Here is a 22,672-nt window from a genome sequence, read left to right on the forward strand (position 1 = left end):
CCAGAATACTTCAGGAGTGCTGTCCCAGGTACACCATAACCCTCCATCCCTCCATGTTGATATTCATGTTAATTACGAATCTTGTTTTTGTTCAGGTTGCTCACTACATGGTAATGTACAAACATAAAAAACAAGCACACACGTGTAATACTTTATACATACCAAGTTCATACAAAAACATGCAACAACCCCAAAGGTTTGTTCTATTTCTCCTCATCTGTGACTTTTCCCCTGTGACCTTTGCCCTCTGAGGTCAAACCTTCCTTAACTAGACCCATCAGAATCTCTTAGGGTAGCAGAACTGCTTTGTTAACAGTATCACTAAAAATCTACAAAATGCCCAAGAGTGATATAGCTGTGTTTTCAGGTAGTTCTATTTCCAAATTTCTGAGAAACCTCCAGATTGATTTCCAGAGTTTGCAATCTCACCGGCAATGGAGGAATGTTCCTCTTTCTCCACATCCTCTCCAACATGTTTTATCACCTGTGGTTTTGACGCCTCAGTCTCACTTGGGAGGGAGAAGAAAGCAATCACGAGTGGAGAGGGAGAGGGGGACCTGGGAAGGAACATGGACTGGGGAGCAGGGGAAAGGCAGTGGGGGTGGGGAGAGGGGAGCCTGATCTGGTATTGGGTGAGAAGAAAGAACTGAAGCCCTGAGGGCCAGCAGAAAGAATGGAAACATGCAACCTTGGGAGATAGGAGATTGCGGGGGGGTGGGGGGGGACCCTCCGGAATGTACCAGAGACCTGGGAGGTGAGAGACTCTCAGGACTCACAGGGAGGCACCTTAGATGAAATGCTCAACAGTAGGGAGAAGGAATTTATAGAGCACACCTCCAGCAGAAAGACAGGACATCAAGTGAGGGATGGGGTTGCCATCCCACAGTCACAACTCTGACCCATAATTGTTCCTGTGTGAAAGAGCTACAGGAATGGAAATGGAGAGGAGCCTTAGGAAGAGAAGGTTCAAAGTGGATCCAGTTCAAGGGGAGGTCCCAAGGCCTGACACTATTACTGAGGCTATGGAGCACTCACAAAAAGGAATTTATCATGACTGCCTTCAGAAAGACCCAACAAGTAGATGAAAGAGTCAGATGCAGTTGGGCATGGTGGTGCATGCCTTTAATCCCAGCACTCGGGAGGCAGAGGCAGGCGGATTTCTGAGTTCAAGGCCAGCCTGGTCTACAAAGTGAGTTCTAGGACAGTCAAGGCTATACAGAGAAACCCTGTCTCGAAAAACCAAAAACAAACAAACAAACAAACAAAAAAGTCAGATGCATATATTTGCACCCAACAAATGGACAGAAGCTGCTCACCATTATGATTGAATTAGAGAAAAGCTGGAAGAAGCTGAGGAGGAGGGTGACCCTGTAGGGGACCAGCAGTCTCAATTAACCTGGACCCCCAACATCTCTCAGACACTGGATCACCAACCCGGCAGCATACACCAGCTGACACCAACACACATACAGTAAAAGACTTCTGGGTCTGTGTTCATTCAGAGATGATGCACCTAATCCTCAAGAGACTGGAGGCCCCAGAGAGTTTAGAGTTCAGGTGGGGTGGGGCGTGGGAGCATCCATGTGGAGGCAGGGGCTGGGAAGGAGGTGTGGGATGTGGAACAATCGGAGGGTGAACAGGGGTGGGGAGGAATAAAATATGGAGTGTAAAAAATAACTAATTATGGGGGCTGGAGAGATGGCTCAGTGGGTAAGAGCACCCGACTGCTCTTCCAAAGGTCCAGAGTTCAAATCCCAGCAACCACATGGTGGCTCACAACCATCCGTAACGAGATCTGGCGCCCTCTTCTGGAGTGTCTGAAGACAGCTACAGTGTACTTACATATAATAAATAAATAAATCTAAAAAAAAAATAATTAATTAATTTTTTTAAATCCACAAAATACACCCTTTGTTAGCAGGCTCCCTGCTCTGTCATGCAGAGGTGGATGAATGAATGACTTAGGGTCACAGCCCCTTCTCTACACTATGACTCTGCTTGTCATAAATACTGTGCAGTTCTTTGATTCCATTTGTTTTCTGTTCTTAGTGGTTGAATATTTTACTATTCTTCCAAAATACATATTAAGCACAGCTCTGTTAAACTCCGGTGTCTGATTCGCCCAGAATCCTATACACCACAGCCCTCATATCGAAAGTAATCAAGCCGACTGTGGCTTGCACAGTCTCCATCCTTTCTAAGTTTGTTTTTACAAAGTTACCTGGGTGTATTCCTAGGCTCCTCGCTTACACAAATGCCAGCATATTCACATGGCTTTTGCACAGTTTCCTGTGTGTCTAATGTTTCTCAGAAACATTAATACACCAGTCCGTTCATAATCTTGTTTGTAGCTGAGTTGTACTCCACTGTATGTGGGCACCACAGCTCATTAAAGTTACATTTGGATGCCTAGCTTTTTATATGAATGTGAAGTCATATTTTACAGATCTATAAATTGGCTTATAAAATGTCTTTGAAATCTTACATTCACAGATGATTTTGGAAGCTTCCAAGAAATACTTATTCCAAGAATAATGAAATCCAAAATGTGATAAAATAAATGATTTGTCAGATTCATCTTATTTCTACAAAAATAAATATCACGTGTGCATAATTCTGTCTTCTTTTCACATGTAATCTGTTTCCAGCAGACTGTGTTAAACACGTTCTGTGTGCCTGCTTCTTATTCGCTGCTTTTCAGTTTCTCAGCTCATTTCAAAGGTACTGCACACACACTCACACACATACATATACACACATACATATACTTACACAGAGACATATACATAGTCACACACTTGCACATATTTACACAAATATGCCCTCAATGTCATACACTCACATACATATACATACACAGACACAGCACACTCACACACAGACAATATTTATACAAATATACACTCACACAATCATACACTTATACACATATACTCACACACATATATACACACACTCACATATACACTTATATGCACATATTCATAAACACACACACACACTGTTGGTAAGAGCCAAAGGATAATGATAGATACCAGGGAGATATGTATTAATAATTTGAAAGACAAACTAAGAAGCTACAGAAGGGGTTGGAGAGATGACTGATCAGGAAGAGCACCCTCTTTTTTTAATTTATTAATTAATTAATTTACATATAAAATGTTGCCCCCTCTTGGTGCCCCCTTCCAGAGTTATTCCTCCTTGTACCATCTCACCTCTCCTCTGAGAGGGTTCCTCCCGCCCCCAGGCATTCCCTCTTCCATGGGGCTTCAAGTCTTTACAGGATTGGACACATCCTTTTCCACTGATGCCAGACAAGGCAGTGAGTCCTCTGCTATATGTGCCAGAGGCATCAGAACAGCCCGTGTATGCTCTATGGTTGGTGGCTTAGTCTTGGAAGCTCTCTGGGGTCCAAGTTAGTTGATACTGTTGGTCTTCCTATGGGATTATCATCCCATTCAGTTCCTTCAATCCTTCCCCTAACTCTTCCATAGAAGTCCCCCACTTCCATCCAATGGTTGGATGCACTGGGATAGGGTCACCAAACCACCTTCAGAATTTTTGGCTCAAAACTGTTCCTGCCCAAAAGAAATACAGGGACAAAAATAGAGCAGAGACAGAAGGAGTGGTTGACCAGTGACCATCCCACTTGGGATTCATCCCATGCACAGACAGGAAACCCTGACACTATTACTGATGCTATGTTGTGCTTGCAGACAGGAGCCTAGCTTGGCTATCCTCTGAGAGGCTCCACCAACAGCACCCTTGTTTTTATAGAGGACTCAGATTCGATTCCCAGCACCTACATCATGGTTCAGAACCATTTGTAGCCATGGTACACATGTACACATAAGTACAGTTCCTAGGTATTGAAGGTTGTCCTACCTCTGTGGGCATTGGGTATGCATGAGGTTCCCCCACACACACACATGCATGCATGCACACACATGTGCACACACGTGCACACCCATGACGCACGCACACACACACATGCAGGCACACACACTCACACACATGCATACACACACTCACAATCACACACACACACATACACACACTAAACTAAATAATGAAAGAAGACACTATAGAAATTTACATGTTGCTCATGGCTCAACAAGGGTGAAAGATGGAAGACTCATGGGAGGAGTCAGTGTCACATTTCATTCACTATAGTGTTTAGTCGCACATGACTATTAAATACCAGGATTGGGCAACAGCTCATAGCCAGCAGGGAGGATAGTCCAGCCAATCCTTCGGCATTTCAAAATGGTTTCTCAAGCCAACATCAGGGAGTTTTTGCTAATACTGCAGGCAATGTAATATGACTAAAAGATAAAATAGACCTTGCAGAATTCAAATCAAAATAAACTTTCTAGTTTAACCATCTGAAAGGCAAGAGTGAAAATTGCCAAGCCTCCCATCTGTCTCCTTCTTGTTTAATGGTTTGTTTATGATAGGACAGCTTTAAATTTTTCTCTCTAAGTATCCTCTATTCCTTGAACATACCTGATAGTGTGCTAAAAAAAGTGCATTTCACAATAATAAAAGAGAGCCAGAATCACACTCTTTAGGTAAACCAAATCCCATCGCATGTAATATCCTAAGTCCTACAAAGTCCTACGGTTAGCAAATCTGAGAAAAATTTCTACAGATCAATGCCAGCCCAGAGAGGTAAGGAGGGGACTCTCTCAAGGTTAGAAGCCTGAATGACACAGATCATAACCTAGGACTCAAGTTCTGTAACCCTACAGCTGCTTGTTCCCAAAAGAGGACAGACATAACATAGAACATGCAGTGTGAACCATGCATGGCCCACAGCTCTGGTGTCCTTCTTACGGACAAGGACGGCTCGAGGGAAATGCCCAGTGATGCTGGATGGCAAGTTGTTTTGTTTTGTCATTTTCTTTTCCCAGAACACTCACAAAATAATATTTTCTACTATGAAATTGATTCATTTTATCACTAATGATAGAGAAGTGGCATTATCCAAGGTTCCATAGCCACAGCAAAATCAGGTACAAATTGCATGCTATTATTTTAAAAGCTTGCAACCAAAATGAGTCATGGCACTGGTGGGGAGATGCTGGAGAAAAGGCAGACATTCTTAGTCAAGCTACTTGGTGCAGTGCCTTGTGCAAGAGCTATCAGTGTGACACGTGAGTTCGCCACCACAGTTTTGTGGGCAGGCACAGTCTCCACTACAGATGTCTCCAAAGTTGAGAAGAATCATCTCACAATGTTTTTCAAGGGCAAGCTGCTCAACGTGATATTTGATAGAGTAAGAACAAATTATCTTCCTGTCTACTGTGAACACCCAGAAGCATCAGAAACATCTGAGGAGTAGCTAACACTTGCTGTCATGGCCAGCAACCAAGGATGGTTAAAGATATAGTTCTCTCAAAAACAGAAATAGGAAAATGAGAACCTTCATGTGGCAAAACTATCCCTGACATGATTCTGCAGACATGGCAGTCAACTACAGGCTGGGCATGGCTCTAAGCACACATTGAAAGCTATCATCAACAAGGCCCTGTGGAGCTGCTGTGTACATTTCACAAATGAGGTACCCAAAGCCAAAACTAAAGTGTTATCTGCTCTCAGCATGCCACCAAACAATTACAGGGCTAGCTCACCACCATGGGCTGTGAGCCACCTTGACCATCATCGCTACCACTGATTTAAGACATTTGTCATTTAAAATGTTTATTCTACAGTTAAAAATCTAGTTAGATATTTAAATGCAGAAGATTATCAACTGAGTATTTTCTGTATGGCTAGCAAATGTTCCCAGACACCAAAATTTGAAACCATGCTTGAAATTTTTTAAAAAGAACCCGTGATGCCATTAGGCTGAAGGTCATACAATAAAGGCAAGTATCATGAAGCCATGTAGCGAACCATCTGACTAGGTCTCCCCTTCAACAACATACAGAAATGTCTGAAGAGGAGAAAATGATGTAGTCTAGTGAAACATGAGACGGTTGTCAAAAAAAAAGGCAAGGCTCAGACGTGGGCTGGCAGAAGTGGCCAAGAGCTTTGAAGACTATGAAGCAAATACAGCACTCAGAGCAAACAGGCCTGCTGGGTTTCACTTCATGGAAATACACTGGGACTGAACCACCTGCCCTAGTCAGGGTTTTGATTCCTGCACAAACATCATAACCAAGAAGCAAGTTGGGGAGGAAAGGATTTATTCAGCATACATTTCCTCATTGCTGTTTATCACCAAAGGAAGCCAGGACAGGAACTCACATAGGGTAGGAACCTGGAGGCAGGAACTGATGCTGAAGCCATGGAGGGTTGCTGCTTACTAAATTGTTTCCCTTGACTTGCTCAGCTTGCTTTCTTATAGAACTCAGGACGACCAGCGCAGGGATGGCACCCCCCACAATGGGCCCTCCCGGCCTTGATCACTAATTGAGAAAATGTCTTACACCTGGATCTCATGGAGGCATTTCCTTAAGAGAGGCTCCTTTTTCTGTGATAATTCCAGCTTGTGTCAAGTTGACACACAAAACCAGCCAGTATATGACCTATGAACAGAGAGAGGCTTAGAGTTCTGATCCATTTATGTAGCCTGTCAACACAAAACTTTGGCTCCAAGCTTAAACTTTGACCTGTGCACTTTACTATTTATGTTAGAATTCTTAAATGTTGCAGTGGTTTGGGCAGAAGGTATGAGAACCTTGACGAGCACAGAGCAGGGATGGGAACCAGAGGAGGGGCCAGATCTGCTTTCTTTGGGAGGTGAGAGAGCCCTGCCTGACAACTGGTGGCTGGCCAAGGAACTGGCCAGCAGCAAGGTGTTACCTGACATTGAGGCTCCAGGCCTGAGAGAGAGGCCCAGATTTTTCCTATTGTGACAATTTGTTCTTTTTGTAGAGTGTGCATTTTACCTGCTGAAGCTATCAAAGACCCTGAATAGCCACCCCCACACAAACTATTGTGGCTATTCTCCAGTTCTAACCCTTCTCGTACCTATTTCAGTGTTCTTCTGAAAGCCACAGAATGAATCAGTATTGATAAAGTGTGCTTGCTGTAAGGTATCAAAAGACTGGGATGTGTTCATCTCAGCTTCCTGCCTCTTCTTCAGCAAGTTTTATGTTTTTTACCTAAGCTTACAGAGGTGCTGGATCCAGAGTACCAGAATTCACCTTCCCCGCCCAGGACTTAGGAGAATTTTTAAATCTCACTTTTCTATCATTATTATACTTTAGTTAGAATATAAAAAGCCTATGTATTATTTTGCTTTGAGTGAAATCTTGGTTTGTATTTAGCCTTTACAGGTACAGACAGATTCCCCTAATTTTTTTTGTCTGATTTTTCTCCTGTTTTAATCACAAAGAAAATGAAGAAGTAAAAAAAAAAAAAAAAAAAAAAAAAAACCCCAAAACAAAACAAAAACCCCACAAAACCTATACCCAGTACACACAGAGAAAATCCTCATGCACAAAAATGACTTTTTCTACTCTTGTTCAGACTACACGTTGTACAGTTGTTTCTGATGGTAACATGACTACAGCAGCCTTGATGTCTTCAGGGACTCCAGGAATCCACCAAGATATTTCGATGACTATAAGTGTTTCACTAAAAAAAAAAAAATCACCAATATCATTTATTAGATATCCAAAGGTCCATGACACACAGACACACATACAGAACAGATAAGAGCCATATGGGTGCCCTTGAAGAAGATGTCATTACTCTATTTAGGGACTATAAGATATGTCTGGGAGATAAAAAAGACGAGCCCAGCCTTCACAGTTGCTGGATTGCTCTGATTTCTGCTCTCTCAAAGTGATGTCATCTTTGCCAACTCCTGCTCAGACAAGTAGTGGATGCCTCACTCAGTTAAGTTGGCCAGTTGATTGCATAGTCTTAAGCTTTTATATTAGAGGCTCTCTCTGTTATGTCAACAACTTCCCAAAGATAAATTCTGAACTCCCAATCTCAAGTTGCCACCAAGAATATACCAAGAGGTGTTCCTTAATAGACAACATGGAATTTGGGAGTCAACTAAAGTATAATTTAATATAATTTAATATGTTAATACAACTCTGCATGGCCTTCTGAGGTCTCATCCTGCTAAAATCTCAGGTACAGAATCCTCATTTCCACAGAAGTTTGTATATACAACCAATGTTTAAATATGTATCCTACCTAATGAATGAACTAGAGACTCAGAAACAGATGAGCAAACGAAGAACACATTTCAGAACAAGTAATATCCAGCTGGCTCTGTGCTATCTGAGCTCACAAAGGAAAGGAATCCTGATAGCACATACCAAGGCCTGCAACCAGAGAATATTTTGAATAACTTCTGTGATGAATTCACCATTCCTGAAATGGATTCCAAGCATCTTCTGCTCTGGTGCCTAAAACTATAAATCCACATCTGTCACACAAGTTGACTTAACTGTCCTGAGGCAGGTGGAGGGCAAGGGTATGAGGGGTATTGCTAATATATATTTCCTCAAGCTACAGAGAAGAGTATCTGCCCTTGATTTCAAATGCTGCTCTCTTTTTTGCTGAATTTTCCTTCTTCTGAAGAGCTTGACACTCAGCTTCCAGCTAGTGGTATAGATAAGACACTGTTGCAGGAGCTTTGAGCCTCTTCTAGGAACAAAAGTGCAGCCCTGGGTGGGTGGCTGGGTGGGTCTAACCTTCACATCAGCTATTTCAAAGCAGCCATGTGACTTTGACTCTTACAATTTCAAAGAAGGAAATTCTAGGTATAGAAAAGTAACCGAGCCATGAGATCAGGGCACCTCCTTGAGTTTGCACCAAAACCAAAAGATGTGGGGATTATGAGAAATGGATGTTAGTTGGGGATCTCTCTGAGGTTTAGGTCCTTTGCAATTGATCAGCCTGGAGATGTCACACTATAGAAAAGCACTCTATTTTTAAACCTGCTTCATTCGATTTAAATATCAATGAAACAACTGAATACAGTACATAGAACAGTATCAATTCTTTCCTTTGGGGAAAACTGCTAGCCATCAGTACATTCATCTTAAGACTGGGACCTAGAAAATACATACAGAGCAAACATCTAAAAACAGGCAAAGGAGCAAAGGCTGTGGCCAAACACAAGAATCAACTGAGATGCTGATTTCTTCCAGGCATCTTGAAGATCGGTGGTTCTCAGCACTTTGTATGACTGCTAAGAGAGCAAGGCATGGTCGCCATGTAGCTTACGATATTTAATATGGTGCCCAAGAAGGACCTATATTAAGAGTCTGGTGGTATTTAGAGGAACCATCAAATTGTTGGGCAGAATGTTCAAAACGCAAAGCTTGACATCACATGGAACCATTTTAGACGAGAAAGTTCTCAGAATCTCAAGTAGTTTTGGGAACTTTAACAAGAACATCATTCTACACCTACAGAAGTAACTATAAACTCAGACTTCTACAGAACTAAATACATATGCAGACTTGATTTTTAAACAACACACACACACACACACACACACACACCTACATTTTCAGGTTCCATTTCACAAATGGAGACATTTTGTAAAATTAGATTTTAAAAATATAGTTAGTACCCAGTAAAGATGTCAAATTCTGCCTGATAGAGGGTATCCATTCTGCTCTATTCATGCTTCATTCATTCTGAAAAACAGGAGTGTGAACAAACAGGGGTGAGCCAGAAGGTGCCCTGCTCAATGGGAGAACTCAATGAATGTAACCCATCATCCCAGAGAAGACTGGAACTTTACTAACAACAAAGAATATTGATTTCTAGAATCATGTTATATTATAACAACGTTTCTGAGTGACAGCATGAGAAGAAGAGGCAGACAGTAGTGTGGAGGGCAGAGAGGGAAGAATGGAAGGTAGAATAGGAAGGAACATGGTACGTTTCTGCCTGGTTTACAAAATAAAGACAACAAGTAAAGAGGAACAAGTTCTGTTCTCAACATGAAGAAAACTCACATGTGGCCAGTTAAAAATTTAGGAGAGGGAACTGGTGAGGGGAGAGAGCACGCAGGAGTGTGCAGGTGTCAGCAAGAAGGTGCTAACAGAGTGAGGAAGGGAAGACTCATGTCCGGCACAGTTCAGAGATGAGGACCAGAGCATCCTTAATGAACAGACCAGCCAGAAAAGAGACTTCAGTCAGAGGTGAGGTCTGACCAGCTGGCAGGAGTCTAGGCAGATGGGTCCCTAGTAACAGTGTGAATGAAGCAGGTTCAGAGCACCGGGAGGCACCAACACTAAGAGGTTGAGAAGAAGGGGCTCAGAGCTGAAGGAAGAATAGGAAATCCTCACACTTAACAAGATGAATGAAGCCTGTGTCAGATACCACCAAAAGCCTCAAGAGATTATCCCAGAGAATTAGGCCATTGTGTTTCCAGCTAAAGGTGAAAGGTCAAAGAGGTATGTCACAGAGCTGTCTCCATGACTGAAGGGGAGCCAGAGAGGCTTGGTAAGTAGCACCTAAAAGAAAAAGGAGCAAAGAAGAGAGAGAGGGGAGGGAGGGAGGAAGAGAAGGAGGGAGGAAGAAAGAGAATCAGGATGATGAAACTCAGCCAGTCTCTAAGGACTTTACAACTTCCGAGAGAGAGAGAGAGAGAGAGAGAGAGAGAGAGAGAGAGAGAGAGAGAGAGAGAGAGAGAGAGAGTCCTTAGCAAAACAAACAAAATAGCTTCAAAATTAGGGCTCTAGAGATATCTCCATTAGCAAAGTACCACATGTCTGAAACTCCAGAGCTGGGACAGAGTTAATAAGCAGATTCCCAGGGCTTGCTGGACAGCCAGTCTAATTCAATAGAACTTCAGGTTCTGTGAAAGTTTTTGTCTTAAATAACCTGTGGACAGTAATTGAGGAAGACACCCAATGACATCCTCTGGGACCCAATGCCACATTCTAGCCTCCACACACACATAAGCAAGAACACACACACACACACACACACACAGAGGTACACACAGGTACACACACACAGAGAGGTACACACAGGTACACACACACATATACCAGGAGATCCTCCAGATGCACATAAGAAGGAGCACACACAGATACACCACATACCAGGGGAACTTTCACATGTACATATGCAAGAGTACACAGAGGTGTACATGTGCACACACAGACACACATGCATATACTACATGCACATAAGCAAGAGCACACACATGCACTCTCACACACATACTATATGTACATACACAAGAGCACACACAGGCACTCACACATATGTAGCGGTGGTTCTGATGCTAAGATCCTGTTTCCCAATTGGTACTTGATCTATCAGTAAAGAAGTCATGGGCTAATTGCTGGGTGGAAGGAATAGGCAGGACTTCCAAGTCCCAGCAGGCAAGCTAGCAGACACAGGGAAAAAGAAAAAGGAAAATTTCACCATGCTTCAGAGGGATAAGAGGTGACCAGTCATGTGAAATCTCTGGAGAAGTGGCCTAGGAGGTGGCAGGAGGTACCTAGGGAAGTGGAGACTTCATTACATCCTGTGGGATGCACATAGGGAAGACAGACAGACTGCCTCCAGGAGCTGTGCAGAGTCAGCTTGGACATGAGATTGTGGGAGAGGAGAAGAACATAAGAAGGCTGGGTCAAGGAGTTGCTGACACAAGTAAAACCCAAGGCCGAGGGCAGCTGATGTCTTCAGGAGGGAATTAACCAAGGAGGCTCAATGTGTGTTTTGCCCTGGAATCCTGGGGTCATTTCTGCAGGTGGTTTCTGCCAACAGTATGAGTAATTATAGACCATGGAACTAAGTTTGGGGTCAAAGAGATTTACAAATTCAAGAAATAAAAACAAGAGATCTGAAATTTCAAAAGCTGGATGTGTGGAATTCAGGAGACATCTGTTCTTAAACATAGAACAGATTCAGGAAAAGGGCCAGAAGAGCTGTAAAACTGGAAGACAGAGCATAGAGTGAATGATGAGCCAAAGCTCAGGGAGGAGATAGCTAGTGGGCAACAAGACCATTTCCATTACAGGACGGCCACAAAATGCTCTGAGTAACACAGTATATATGCAGGAAAGGTCTGGGGAACCATAGTCATAAACAAATTAATGGCTTCTTGTAGAAACCATGGAAGAAGTCTCAGAACTAAGAGCTACTTTCTGAGGACCAAGCAGTGCCCTGATGATGGATCTAGAAGGAAAACTTAGACCAGGCAATGTCTGCCTGCCTGAGCCCATGGATTTGCCATGCCACCAACATGCAAGGCTTCATGGTCTTTATCCAGTAATGTGTGGTTCCTGAGGTGAAAGTGAGCCTCCAGGGAGAAGCTATGTGTTGTGTGTGAGAGATGATAATGAGCTCACCAGGGGGCTGATGACCCCAGTGAGAGAATGGCTCATAAGAAACCCAGGAGACTGAAGCTTCTCAGGACAAACGTGGAGTCAGAGGGAGAAAGTGGAACAACTGTTTAGCCGTGCTGTGTCAGCCACAAAAGTTGTATGGGTACATCAGGTATAGAGACCCAAGCCCTCTTCTGCAGAAGGGGTTCAATTATGGCCCACAAAACATGAACATGGAAGTAGAGGGGAATCAGTGGCCCCATTGCAGTATTGAGTATTCAGGGGTGTTGAAAAGAACATCACAGATTGGAAACGTGGTGGAGTGTGGAGAGAAAGAAGTGCAAAGGAAGTGTGAAAGGAGGAAGTGAAGCCAGAATAAAAAGAGCAGGAACCACACAGCCGAAACAGCAAAGGATCGGCAGGGTCAGTGGGGAGTGCCAAAAATCGAGAGGGCACGCTCATACTCCTGAAGGAGGGAGATGATGGCCAGATGGCCAGGGTACCAGTGAGACGCAGAGTGCAAGTTGACCATGGAGAGAAGAGAGCCATAAGCCACTGAGGATGTTATACCATTTGTTCTTTCATTAGCAGGGGTTGCAAAGGTCAGGACCATCCTGGTGAGTGCTCAAGCCAGGGGCACAAACAGCCTAGGGGCAGCACTGGAGAGACCTGAAACTGCAGCAGACAGGACAATGCCCCAGAATTCTGTGCAGGTACTGATGGAGAAGCTATGTCCTCAGGCATGGCTGACAGGATTGGGCAGACAGGCATACCTGCAGCAACCAGAGATGAGAAAGTTATCCTCCTTTATTAAGGTGAGCCAGTGTCATCACAGGCTCCTTATCAGAGTGAGTCAGGAACACCAGAGAAGGAGATAGGACACCACCAAAAGCAGAGATTAGCGTGTTCTGGCTTGCAAGCCAATGGGTGTGGGTGGTCTGCGAGCTACCAAGGTAGGAAGCGACTCTCACCCCAGTGTTGCATAAGGAAGGAAAATCTTCCACACACTTCAGACTGCTGACCTTTCAAACTGTCAGAGAGTAAACCCGTGTTTCAGATGACTAAGTGTGTCCCAATTTGTCACAGCAGTAAAAGGATCTGATACTGTATCTTAGCTACATGGAACCAAGATAATCCTCTATTACTAGACTATCAAAACACATAAGGAAGTTCAAGATATTTTTTAACTTTTCTAATAATGAGTTTTGTTTTGTTCTAAAACACCAAATTACTTTTAAAACACGGAAGTGTACCTCCCTTGAAGATGCCTAATTCTTTGTCTGTTTTCCTAGCAACCCAACCCTGGTTGGTAAAATTGCATAGGATAAAACTGCCTTTAATCTGTTGACAGGAATGTTGAGTGTTGAGAGACTTGATGTTCAGGGCCAGAGGTCCTCCCATGAGCAGGCAGGATATGGTTTTCTGTTGTAGGGGAAAGGTAGACAGCAGGTGTCTGTGTCTTGTCTCTGAGTTACTTCCACAGAACAGTGAGGATGTTGACCCCAAGCCATTACTCCCACCTTAACAAGCTGGCCAGGGTGGCTCTCTGTAACTCTATGCAGAGAAGCCAGAGTAAACAGGCTTCCTGAAACACAGAGGCATCGGGAGCAGGGTGCAGTCTTTTCAGGTAGGCAGAAACAAATGTGGATGAAGACTGAAGAGTCAAGCAGCAGCCAGTTCGGGAGCAGTGTGACACACCTAGAAGAAGATGTGGCTAGCTGCGGGAGCTTCAGTCCCCAGACAGAGAAGGAGAGCTGGAGACAGAGAGCAATGAGGAAAAGAATGCCTGAGGACGGTAGGTGCATGGGGAAGGGTGATGGTGGGAAGGATGGGAAGAAACATTTTCAGTACCAACCTTAACAAAGAAAGGAAAACAGTATTTCAGTTTTCAAATGAAATGAGGATACAACTTAACAGTAATAATCAGAAAGTGTCTTTAAACCTGCTCTCAACAGCAGGTGTTTGTATTCTTGACTATGCTTTAACACAGATGGTGAAATAAGTTGTAAAATACGAAACAATCAACTTGGTCTTTTGCTAAAAGGCATTTAAATTAGACAGGTGGATATGCAAAAAAATATGTGTATAAGGAAAATAGGCACACTTTCCTTACAATAATGTACATGCATTTTTGTGGTTGAATATTGTACTGGCTATTTTTGTGTCAACTTGACACAGCTGAGTTATCACAGAGAAAGGAGCTTCAGTTGAGGAAATGCCTCCATGAGATCCAACTGTAAGGCATTTCTCAATTAGTGATCAAGGGGGAAAGGCCCCTGTGGGTGGGACCATCCCTGGGCTGGTAGTCTTGGGTTCTATAAGAGAGTAGGCTGAGCAAGCCAGGGGAGGCAAGCCAGTAAAGAACATCCCTCCATGGCCTCTGCATCAGCTCCTGCTCCCTGACCTGTTTGAGTTCCAGTCCTGACTTCTTTGGTGATGAACAGCAGCATGGAAGTGTAAGCCAAATAAATCCTTTCCTCCCCAACTTGCTTCTTGGTCATGATGTTTGTGCAGGAATAGAAACCCTGACTAAGACAAATATGTATCTGATTTTCAGGGTTGAAGTGTGTGTGTGTGTGTGTGTGTGTATGTGTGTGTGTGTGTGTGTGTGTGTGTAAGTCTCCATGTAACTTTGGTATATCTTCTAGAACTTGAATATTAGGCTAGAAGCCACATTAGCAGTGAACTGCTACTTTAATGTCCTTAAAATAGTTATCCAGGCAAGAAATGCAAACTACTTTGTTCTATTTTTAACAATTAGAGGCCAAAGAACCTCATCACAGTGGCTGGCATGAACAACATTATTATAATATTTGCACACTGAAAGGAAGATTAACAGTTGAGTGTCAATATAAAATTGAGTTCACCTCCCTCTTGGAAGGCTGGCATGAACCTTCTACCTTTTTGATGGCACTGAAACTTTCAATTACAAGCTTGTTTATTAATCTTAAAATGCAAGTGCCATGCTTGCTCGAGTCATGTCAGATCCACAGCACAGGCATCTCCAGTTACTGAGAGTTCAAGGCAAAATCAGTAACTTAATTCTTCCCTCTCTCAGGGTTAGGCAAGCCCTGGACTCTACTGCAGAATGGCTCCTAAGATCATCCCTTACATGGTCTGAGAGTGAGCAATGTATTGCTTCACATTGCTGCTGTTTCCCTCTCCCTCTCCCTCTCCCTCTCCCTCTCCCTCTCCCTCTCCCTCTCCCTCTCCCTCTCCCTCTCCCTCTCCCTCTCCCTCTCCCTCTCCCTCTCCCTCTCCCTCTCCCTCTCCCTCTCCCTCTCCCTCTCCCTCTCCCTCTCCCTCTCCCTCTCCCTCTCCCTCTCCCTCTCCCTCTCCCTCTCCCTCTCCCTCTCCCTCTCCCTCTCCCTCTTTTCTCCTCCAATTTTTTTCTTTTATCCAAGTTTTGTATCATTTCCAAGAATGATCGAAAATATCATTTCTCTCCTTCATCTCCTCTCTCCAACTCCTCCCTTGTCTTTCTTCACCCTCTCTCTCAAATTCGTGGCCTCTTTTCCTTTAATTATTACTGTTTTACACAGACAGAAATAAGCTCATAAATACATCAGTGCCTACTAACACATGTTGGGGTATTTCTTCTTTCCCAACTAAACAATTAAGAATCTGAGAAACGCCGTTAACCCCTCAGTGATTTGTGCTCTCTACACCATCATCGGGGACACTCAAGAGCCTTAAACATGAGTGACTTCCTGTCAGATTAGAGGTAAAGATAAAAGCAGCCCGCATGTCCAGTGGACCTGTCTGTTATACACTAATGCTTTGCTGCTGTCTTCAGAGTTGACATCTGTTAAAGTTCAGCCATATTTCACAATCATCTCATCAGCCAGAGGACTGTGAATAAGTTCCCTTGCTGACCATGCAGCTCCCTTCACCCGCCACTCAACACCTCCCTCCCCAGGGAACTGACGACCTTCCCCTCAGTAAGTGTTTTCTGATACCACTTCTGGTACCACTACCTCCTCTTCCTAAAACCCAAGGGACCAAAGCTTCATGCCCGACAGCCCAAATGCTTGGCTCCCAACACTGCTGCCCTGATTTGCTTCCAGGAGCAAAGTCTTCCATTTTCCCCTGGGTGTTGTTTTCATTAACACCAAAGCCAGAGGGGAAATCTGGAGGAAAAAGCTTTCCCCTGCAAGCGTGTCTCACAATGGCCTGTGGACTTTAAAGCATCTCCCTGAATAAACTCTAATGATAGCAATACATTCTCGGTCTAGGCTGAAGAAACCCAGGAAAGGGATGGAGAATCTGATACTTGGTTCCCTTTTGCCTAAATTCATCTTGCTTTGCGTACATCTTAGCTGGATACTGATGACCAGATACCTAACATCTTTAGTCTAGCTCTAGGCCCCTGATCTGAGGCTACAGCACTGGTCTAATTCCTAGGATTTATGAGGATGTTATTGGCTCACATAATTTTGATGGAATAAACACCCTAAATCTCGATCAAGCAACAGCAAAACCAAGGGTGGTAAAATCTTGAGTAGTAAGCAGGATCTAGCTGTCCCTTAAATCTCCCAAGGCAACAGACCACAGAATAACACAGACAGCTTCTTGATTCCCTATCCCTGTCCCACTCCCTGGGATTCTGCTCTGGCAGATCTCTGGAGTATTAGCTCTTTTGCACTCTCCCTCTGAGAAGTAGGCTTGTTCAAACCTGTGCTAAATGCTTTCAGTTTCTGTGGTTCAACCTTCACATGATTTTATTATGGAGGCCTACAGGGGAAAAAAAGTTTCTATTTGTTCAGTGACAAGTGCCAGGACTTTGGAATTGGTGTCTCTCTCTCTCTCTTTTCCACTAATTTATTTATTCACTTTATATCCTGTACAGAGCCCCCTACTCCCACCCTGCTCCACATACACATGGTCCTTCCCCCTTAACCCTCACCTTCACATCCTCCCTGCTGGATGCCAACCCAGCTTGGTGCTTCAAGTCACCCCAACACTAGGCTCATCCTCTCCCACTGAGATCAAACAAAGTAGACCAGTTAGGGGAAGAGAATCCACAGGCAGGCAACAGAGTCAGAGACAGTCCCTGCTCTAGTTGTTGGAGGACCCCTATGAAGACCAAGCTACACATCTGCTATATATGCACAAGAGGCATAAGTCCAGTCCATGTATGCTTTGATGGTGGTTCAGTCTCTGGGAGACCTCAAGGGTTGACTCTGTTGGTCTTCCTATGGAGTCCCTTTCACCTGACTTCCTGAGTTCTACCTATATGGTACGCACTATGGATATATGTCTCTGCATGTGTTTCAGTCAGCTGCTGGGTGTAGCCTCCCAGAAGACAGTTATGCTAGACTCCTGTATGAACCCAGGTTACTCTTTTTGTTCCTCTTTAAGGTCCTTTTCTCCCCACCCATTTCTACATCCACAATTATAAATACTGGTCCTCTCACCAGCAACAGCTTCTGGAAGCATCAGAGTCGATGCCATGGGAAGTAGAGCACGCACAAGGTTCACCTCTCACAGCAGGTTGAAATACAACACAATGATGTAAATTTTGAGTACAGAGACTCCCTGTACACAACCACAAGAGCTCTGGTGCCAAAGCTCTCAATCAATCAAGTCTGTCCTGGTAGAAATGGTGTGAACCTGGGCTTCCACTACCTTTTCTAACATTCCCTTCATCTACTACTGTCTCTCATCATTCAAAATAGACCTGACAATGATTGCAATCCCATAGAAAGAACAATTTTAACTAACTGGACCCCCCAGAACTCCCAAGGTCTAAACCACCAACCAGAGGGTTCACATGGAGGGATCCATGGCTCCAGCTACATATGTAGCAAATGATGGCCTTATCTGGCATCAATGGGAGGGGAGGTCCTTAGTCCTGTGGAGGCTTGAGGTCCCAGCATAGGAGGATGCTAAAGTGGTGAGGAGGAAGTGGGTGAGTGGGTGGGGGAGCACCCTCATAGAGTCAAACAGGAGGGAGAAGAGGGGGGATGGTATGGGAGAGTTGTGGAGTGGTAACTGGGAAGGAGATGTCATTAGAAATGTAAATGAATAAAATGATTAATAAAAAAAAAGAAAATAGACTTGTGCAACATAACCCTTAAATGGACATAAACAATTGAGACTCGATAAGAAAAGTGAAGATTTGAAGACTGATACTTAAGAAAGTGATAATTATGTGCAGATCACCTTCTATGTACTTTATGTGTTCAACTTATCTAGTTCTTCAAGAATCCAAGGATGGAGGGAGGTGGGTATCTTTCCTACTACCTTACAGGTGAGGAAACTGTGGCACAGAAAGGTTAAATGACTTGCCCAAGGTCACAGAGATAGTAAGTAGCAGTTCCAGGCTGCAAACCCAGCTCTGGTGTACACTCTGAAACCCTAACATTTCAGATTAGCTTTGATGGGTCATGTTCTAGCCACGCTGGTAAATTTACTAGTTGGTAAACTATTAGGGCAAATGACTTCGTTTCAATTAAATTTCCAGCTGAAAACCCCTTGGAAAGATTTAAGGCTGACCTTGGAAAACAGTTCTACTGGTGCGGCTACAGCATTCCCTTCTCTCAGGTACTGCTCCCAGGACCAGGTTTCCGCTGTAGTCACAGAAGATTCTAGAAGAGAACAAAAGAAACACTTTCCTTGAAGCAGTTCTTGATGAAATAAAATTTAAAAGCAGGCTGCTTAAACTGCAGATCAGAATAGCTACATCTACTGGGGATATTGCCTCTCAATTCCTATAAATGAAGTAACCTTCCCCTATCACACACACACACACATACACACACACATACACACACATGTGTAACAAACACACACATAACACATATGTATGTAACAAATCCATACATAACATACACAAACACATACATATAATACACGTATGTAACACAAATAACACATATATCTGTAACACATATAACACACGTAATACAAACATATGTAACACACATACAAACATATGTGTAACACATGTAACAAACACATATAACACACATCTAATACATCCATACGTAACACACACATATGCACATAACACACATATATGTAATACACATGTAACAAACACACATGTAATACATACATATGTAACACATGCATGCACACTTACACACAAAACACACACAACACACATCTAACACATCCATATATGACACACATATATGTAATACACATGTAACAAGCACACATGTCATACATATATATGTAACACATGTGCACTCACACACATAACACACATATATATGTAACACACATACAAACATATGTGTAACACATGTAACAAACACACATATAACACACATCTAATACATCCATACGTAACACACACATATACACATAACACACATATATGTAATACACACATAACAAACACACATGTAATACGTACATATGTAACACATGTGCACTCACACACATAACACATATATATGTAACACATATATGTACCAAACACACATATGTAACATATCCATATGTAACACATGCAAACACACACACACATATAGAGACTCAGAAGTCATTAAATACTGTATCTATTTATTGAAATGCTTTGATAATTTAATATATCATTAAGAAACTTAAAAAGAACAAGTGTTATATAGTTTCTTTTGTGTCTATATTTTTGCTATTTGAGATATGAAATAAGGTAAACTTGACAAACCAAATATGCTATGATCCTATTTATCTGTGGAGTATAAAAAGAATCAAACTCAGAACCAGAGAGCATAAAGATGGTAAGCAGAGATGGAGATCAGTAGATGGAGAGAGGAGAGATACCTGTCAAAGGGCACGGTTTCAGTTACATAGAAGGAATAAGGTCTACAGACTAATCAAATAACATGCTGACTGCAATTAATACTTTGTATACATCAAAGCTGATAACACACACACACATACACACAGTTAATTATCTTCACTTAATCTTTCCTCCATACAAATGCATGCCTTTAATCCCAGCACTCGGGAGGCAGAGGCAGGCAGATTTCTGAGTTTGAGGCCAGCCTGGTCTACAGAGTGAGTTCCAGGACAGCCAGGGCTACACAGAGAAACCCTGTCTCAAAAAAAAATATATATATAGATATATAGATTATAGATAGATAGATAGATAGATAGATAGATAGATAGATAGATATAGATATATACATACACACACAGATACACACACAAACAAAAAAACCAAACACATATCTAAATACCTCATTTCAGCCCAGGAGATGCTCAGTTGTAAACTGCTTGCCTTGCAAGCATGCAGGCCTGGGTTTGTCTCCTGTCATGCCCTTAAAAGCCTCTGTGGTCCCAGTGCCTGGGAGGCAGAGGCAGTCAGACCCCTAAAGCTTGTTGGGATCTCTAGGCAAACTTGTGGTTTCTAGGTTCAGTGAGGATCTATCTAAAAGAAAAGGTAAAGACAGCTAACCATGACCTCTGCCCCTCTCCAGACACAGATGAATCCACATGCACATGCACTCACATGAGCTTGCATGTGCACACATACACACATACACACACATACACACACATACACACATATATGCACACACACATACACACACATATATTTGTACCCTAAAAAATAAATGTGATTGACAGTTACAAAATAAAATAGGTTAAAAATAAAATAGAAACAGAAACATATAAGGTACATATGTGTATATGCATGTATGTATGTGTGTATTATTCATCTAATCACATATTTATAAAACACTATCTGTGTGCTAGGTACTACACACATATGTATGCCAACAAATACAAGCATAGGCACACAGGAAAGAAATCGGAGAGACAGCAGCATATCAGCAGCAGTTGTTTATGGACAGTAGTACAATTCATGTAAGTATCCATTAGCTATTACATTATCTACAGGCAAAATACTCTACAATGATTATTACTGAGAGAGAGAAAGAGAGAGAGAGAGAGAGAGAGAGAGAGAGAGAGAGAGAGAGAGAGAGAGAGAGAGAGAGAGAGAGAGAGAGAGAGGTAGGGATGGAGAAGGAGAGGGAGCAGGAGGGGGGAGAGGCAGAGGGAGGGGGAGAGGGAGACTTGAAGATTCAGATATAAAAGAGCTGAGCCTGTGTGTTAAGCAAATGTTCCAGGAGAAGGTGCAGATGGTAAAATGCTAGAACCGCATCCACTTGGCAATAACAGACAGTGACATCTGAAATCTCCCGGGACACTAAGACAACTCGGTGGGACAACCAACAGCAACCTCCTGCTGTGCTGGGATGATTCACATAGACATTTAATATTTACATGGAAGCCTCTTACTCTACTAAGAGGAGCAATGTCTAAAGTGTGACCCTGTGTCCAGTAGAAGAGAAATACATAATACACATCATCTCCCTTCAATGCTTGTGTCGATCATTGACAACAAAGGGTTAAGTTGGACAACTTTATGCATACAATATGTACACAAAGAAGCATGGACACAAACATCCATCCACTTATCTTGTTCATAGCATTAGTGACTCGCTAAGAAACACTGCTCGAGTATGAGATAGCAGTGTTATCATCACATAAGCCTTAACAGATTTGTGACTGGTGGGTCTGTCTAGTTCTTCTGGCAGACCCAGCCATGCTAACAGGAGCCTAGGAGCCTGCAGCTTCTTGGCCCATTATGCTGCTAAAAGTGCTGCTTCAGCTGCTTCAGTATCTCACAACATGAGATGTTTCCATTTGCTTCGCGGAGAAAGAGATGTGACAAAGCCTGATGACATTCCAGGAAGATTATTCAACTCCCCTGTTTTCACAAAAGCATTTTACGGCGTTACAATGATGTGCTTTCCAAAAAAGAAAAAAAAAAAAAGTACAGCAGAGCTGACATGAAAACAAATATAGATATCTCATTTTCTACAACAGCTGGGTTCTTAAAAAGACTCTGTGTAATTTCTCAATTTAATCATATTTCCGATTGTCGTACATTATCATTTTGCCCAAAGTAAATCATATCTAAGACTTCCTGTTATGATTACATAAGTAAGCAGAGAACCTTTTTAACAATCATCATAAAAAGAATACATAATATTAGACAAAAGAAACTTCCAATGAATTAAATATTTTAGCAGAGCAAGAAGATGGCTCAGGCATATGGTGCCTACAAGGAAATGGGATGTAGGTTGGCTCACCAGCACCACAGCCTGTGGACAGGCTCCCTCCCACCACCAGCTCCAGAAGGCTCCTGGTCCTTCTCTGTCTCTCATGTGGTTTCGCTAGACCCCTCAAGACTTACTTAGTTGAAGCTAAACAGTGTGCTTATTTTTTAATTGTTCGAGACAGGTAGGGCTTCAGTGTATAGCCCAGACAGATCTAGAATTCAGATCCTCCAGCCTCTGTCTTTGCAGTGCAGAATTACAGAGATGCACCAGCTGAGCTCATATACTTTGAACTAGAACACCAACTTTAAAAAAACACAGTGTGTCTTTGACTTTGCT

General features: G+C 42.8%; 1 protein-coding gene across 1 annotated transcript in view; it reads right to left on the minus strand.

The window, feature by feature from the left end:
- L3mbtl4 (L3MBTL histone methyl-lysine binding protein 4) overlaps positions 1 to 22,672 on the minus strand; it is a 366,608-nt gene that overhangs the window by 246,128 nt on the left and 97,808 nt on the right. Inside the window, exon 4 of the mRNA XM_085833147.1 lies at positions 18,768 to 18,859. Within this exon, the coding sequence (XP_085689273.1) occupies positions 18,768 to 18,859 (92 nt within the window). The remainder of the gene's footprint in view (positions 1 to 18,767; positions 18,860 to 22,672) is intronic.

Source organism: Mus caroli, unplaced genomic scaffold (assembly GCF_978045245.1).
Source record: "Mus caroli unplaced genomic scaffold, Mus_caroli_1 scaffold_18, whole genome shotgun sequence".
Lineage (NCBI taxonomy): Eukaryota > Metazoa > Chordata > Mammalia > Rodentia > Muridae > Mus > Mus caroli.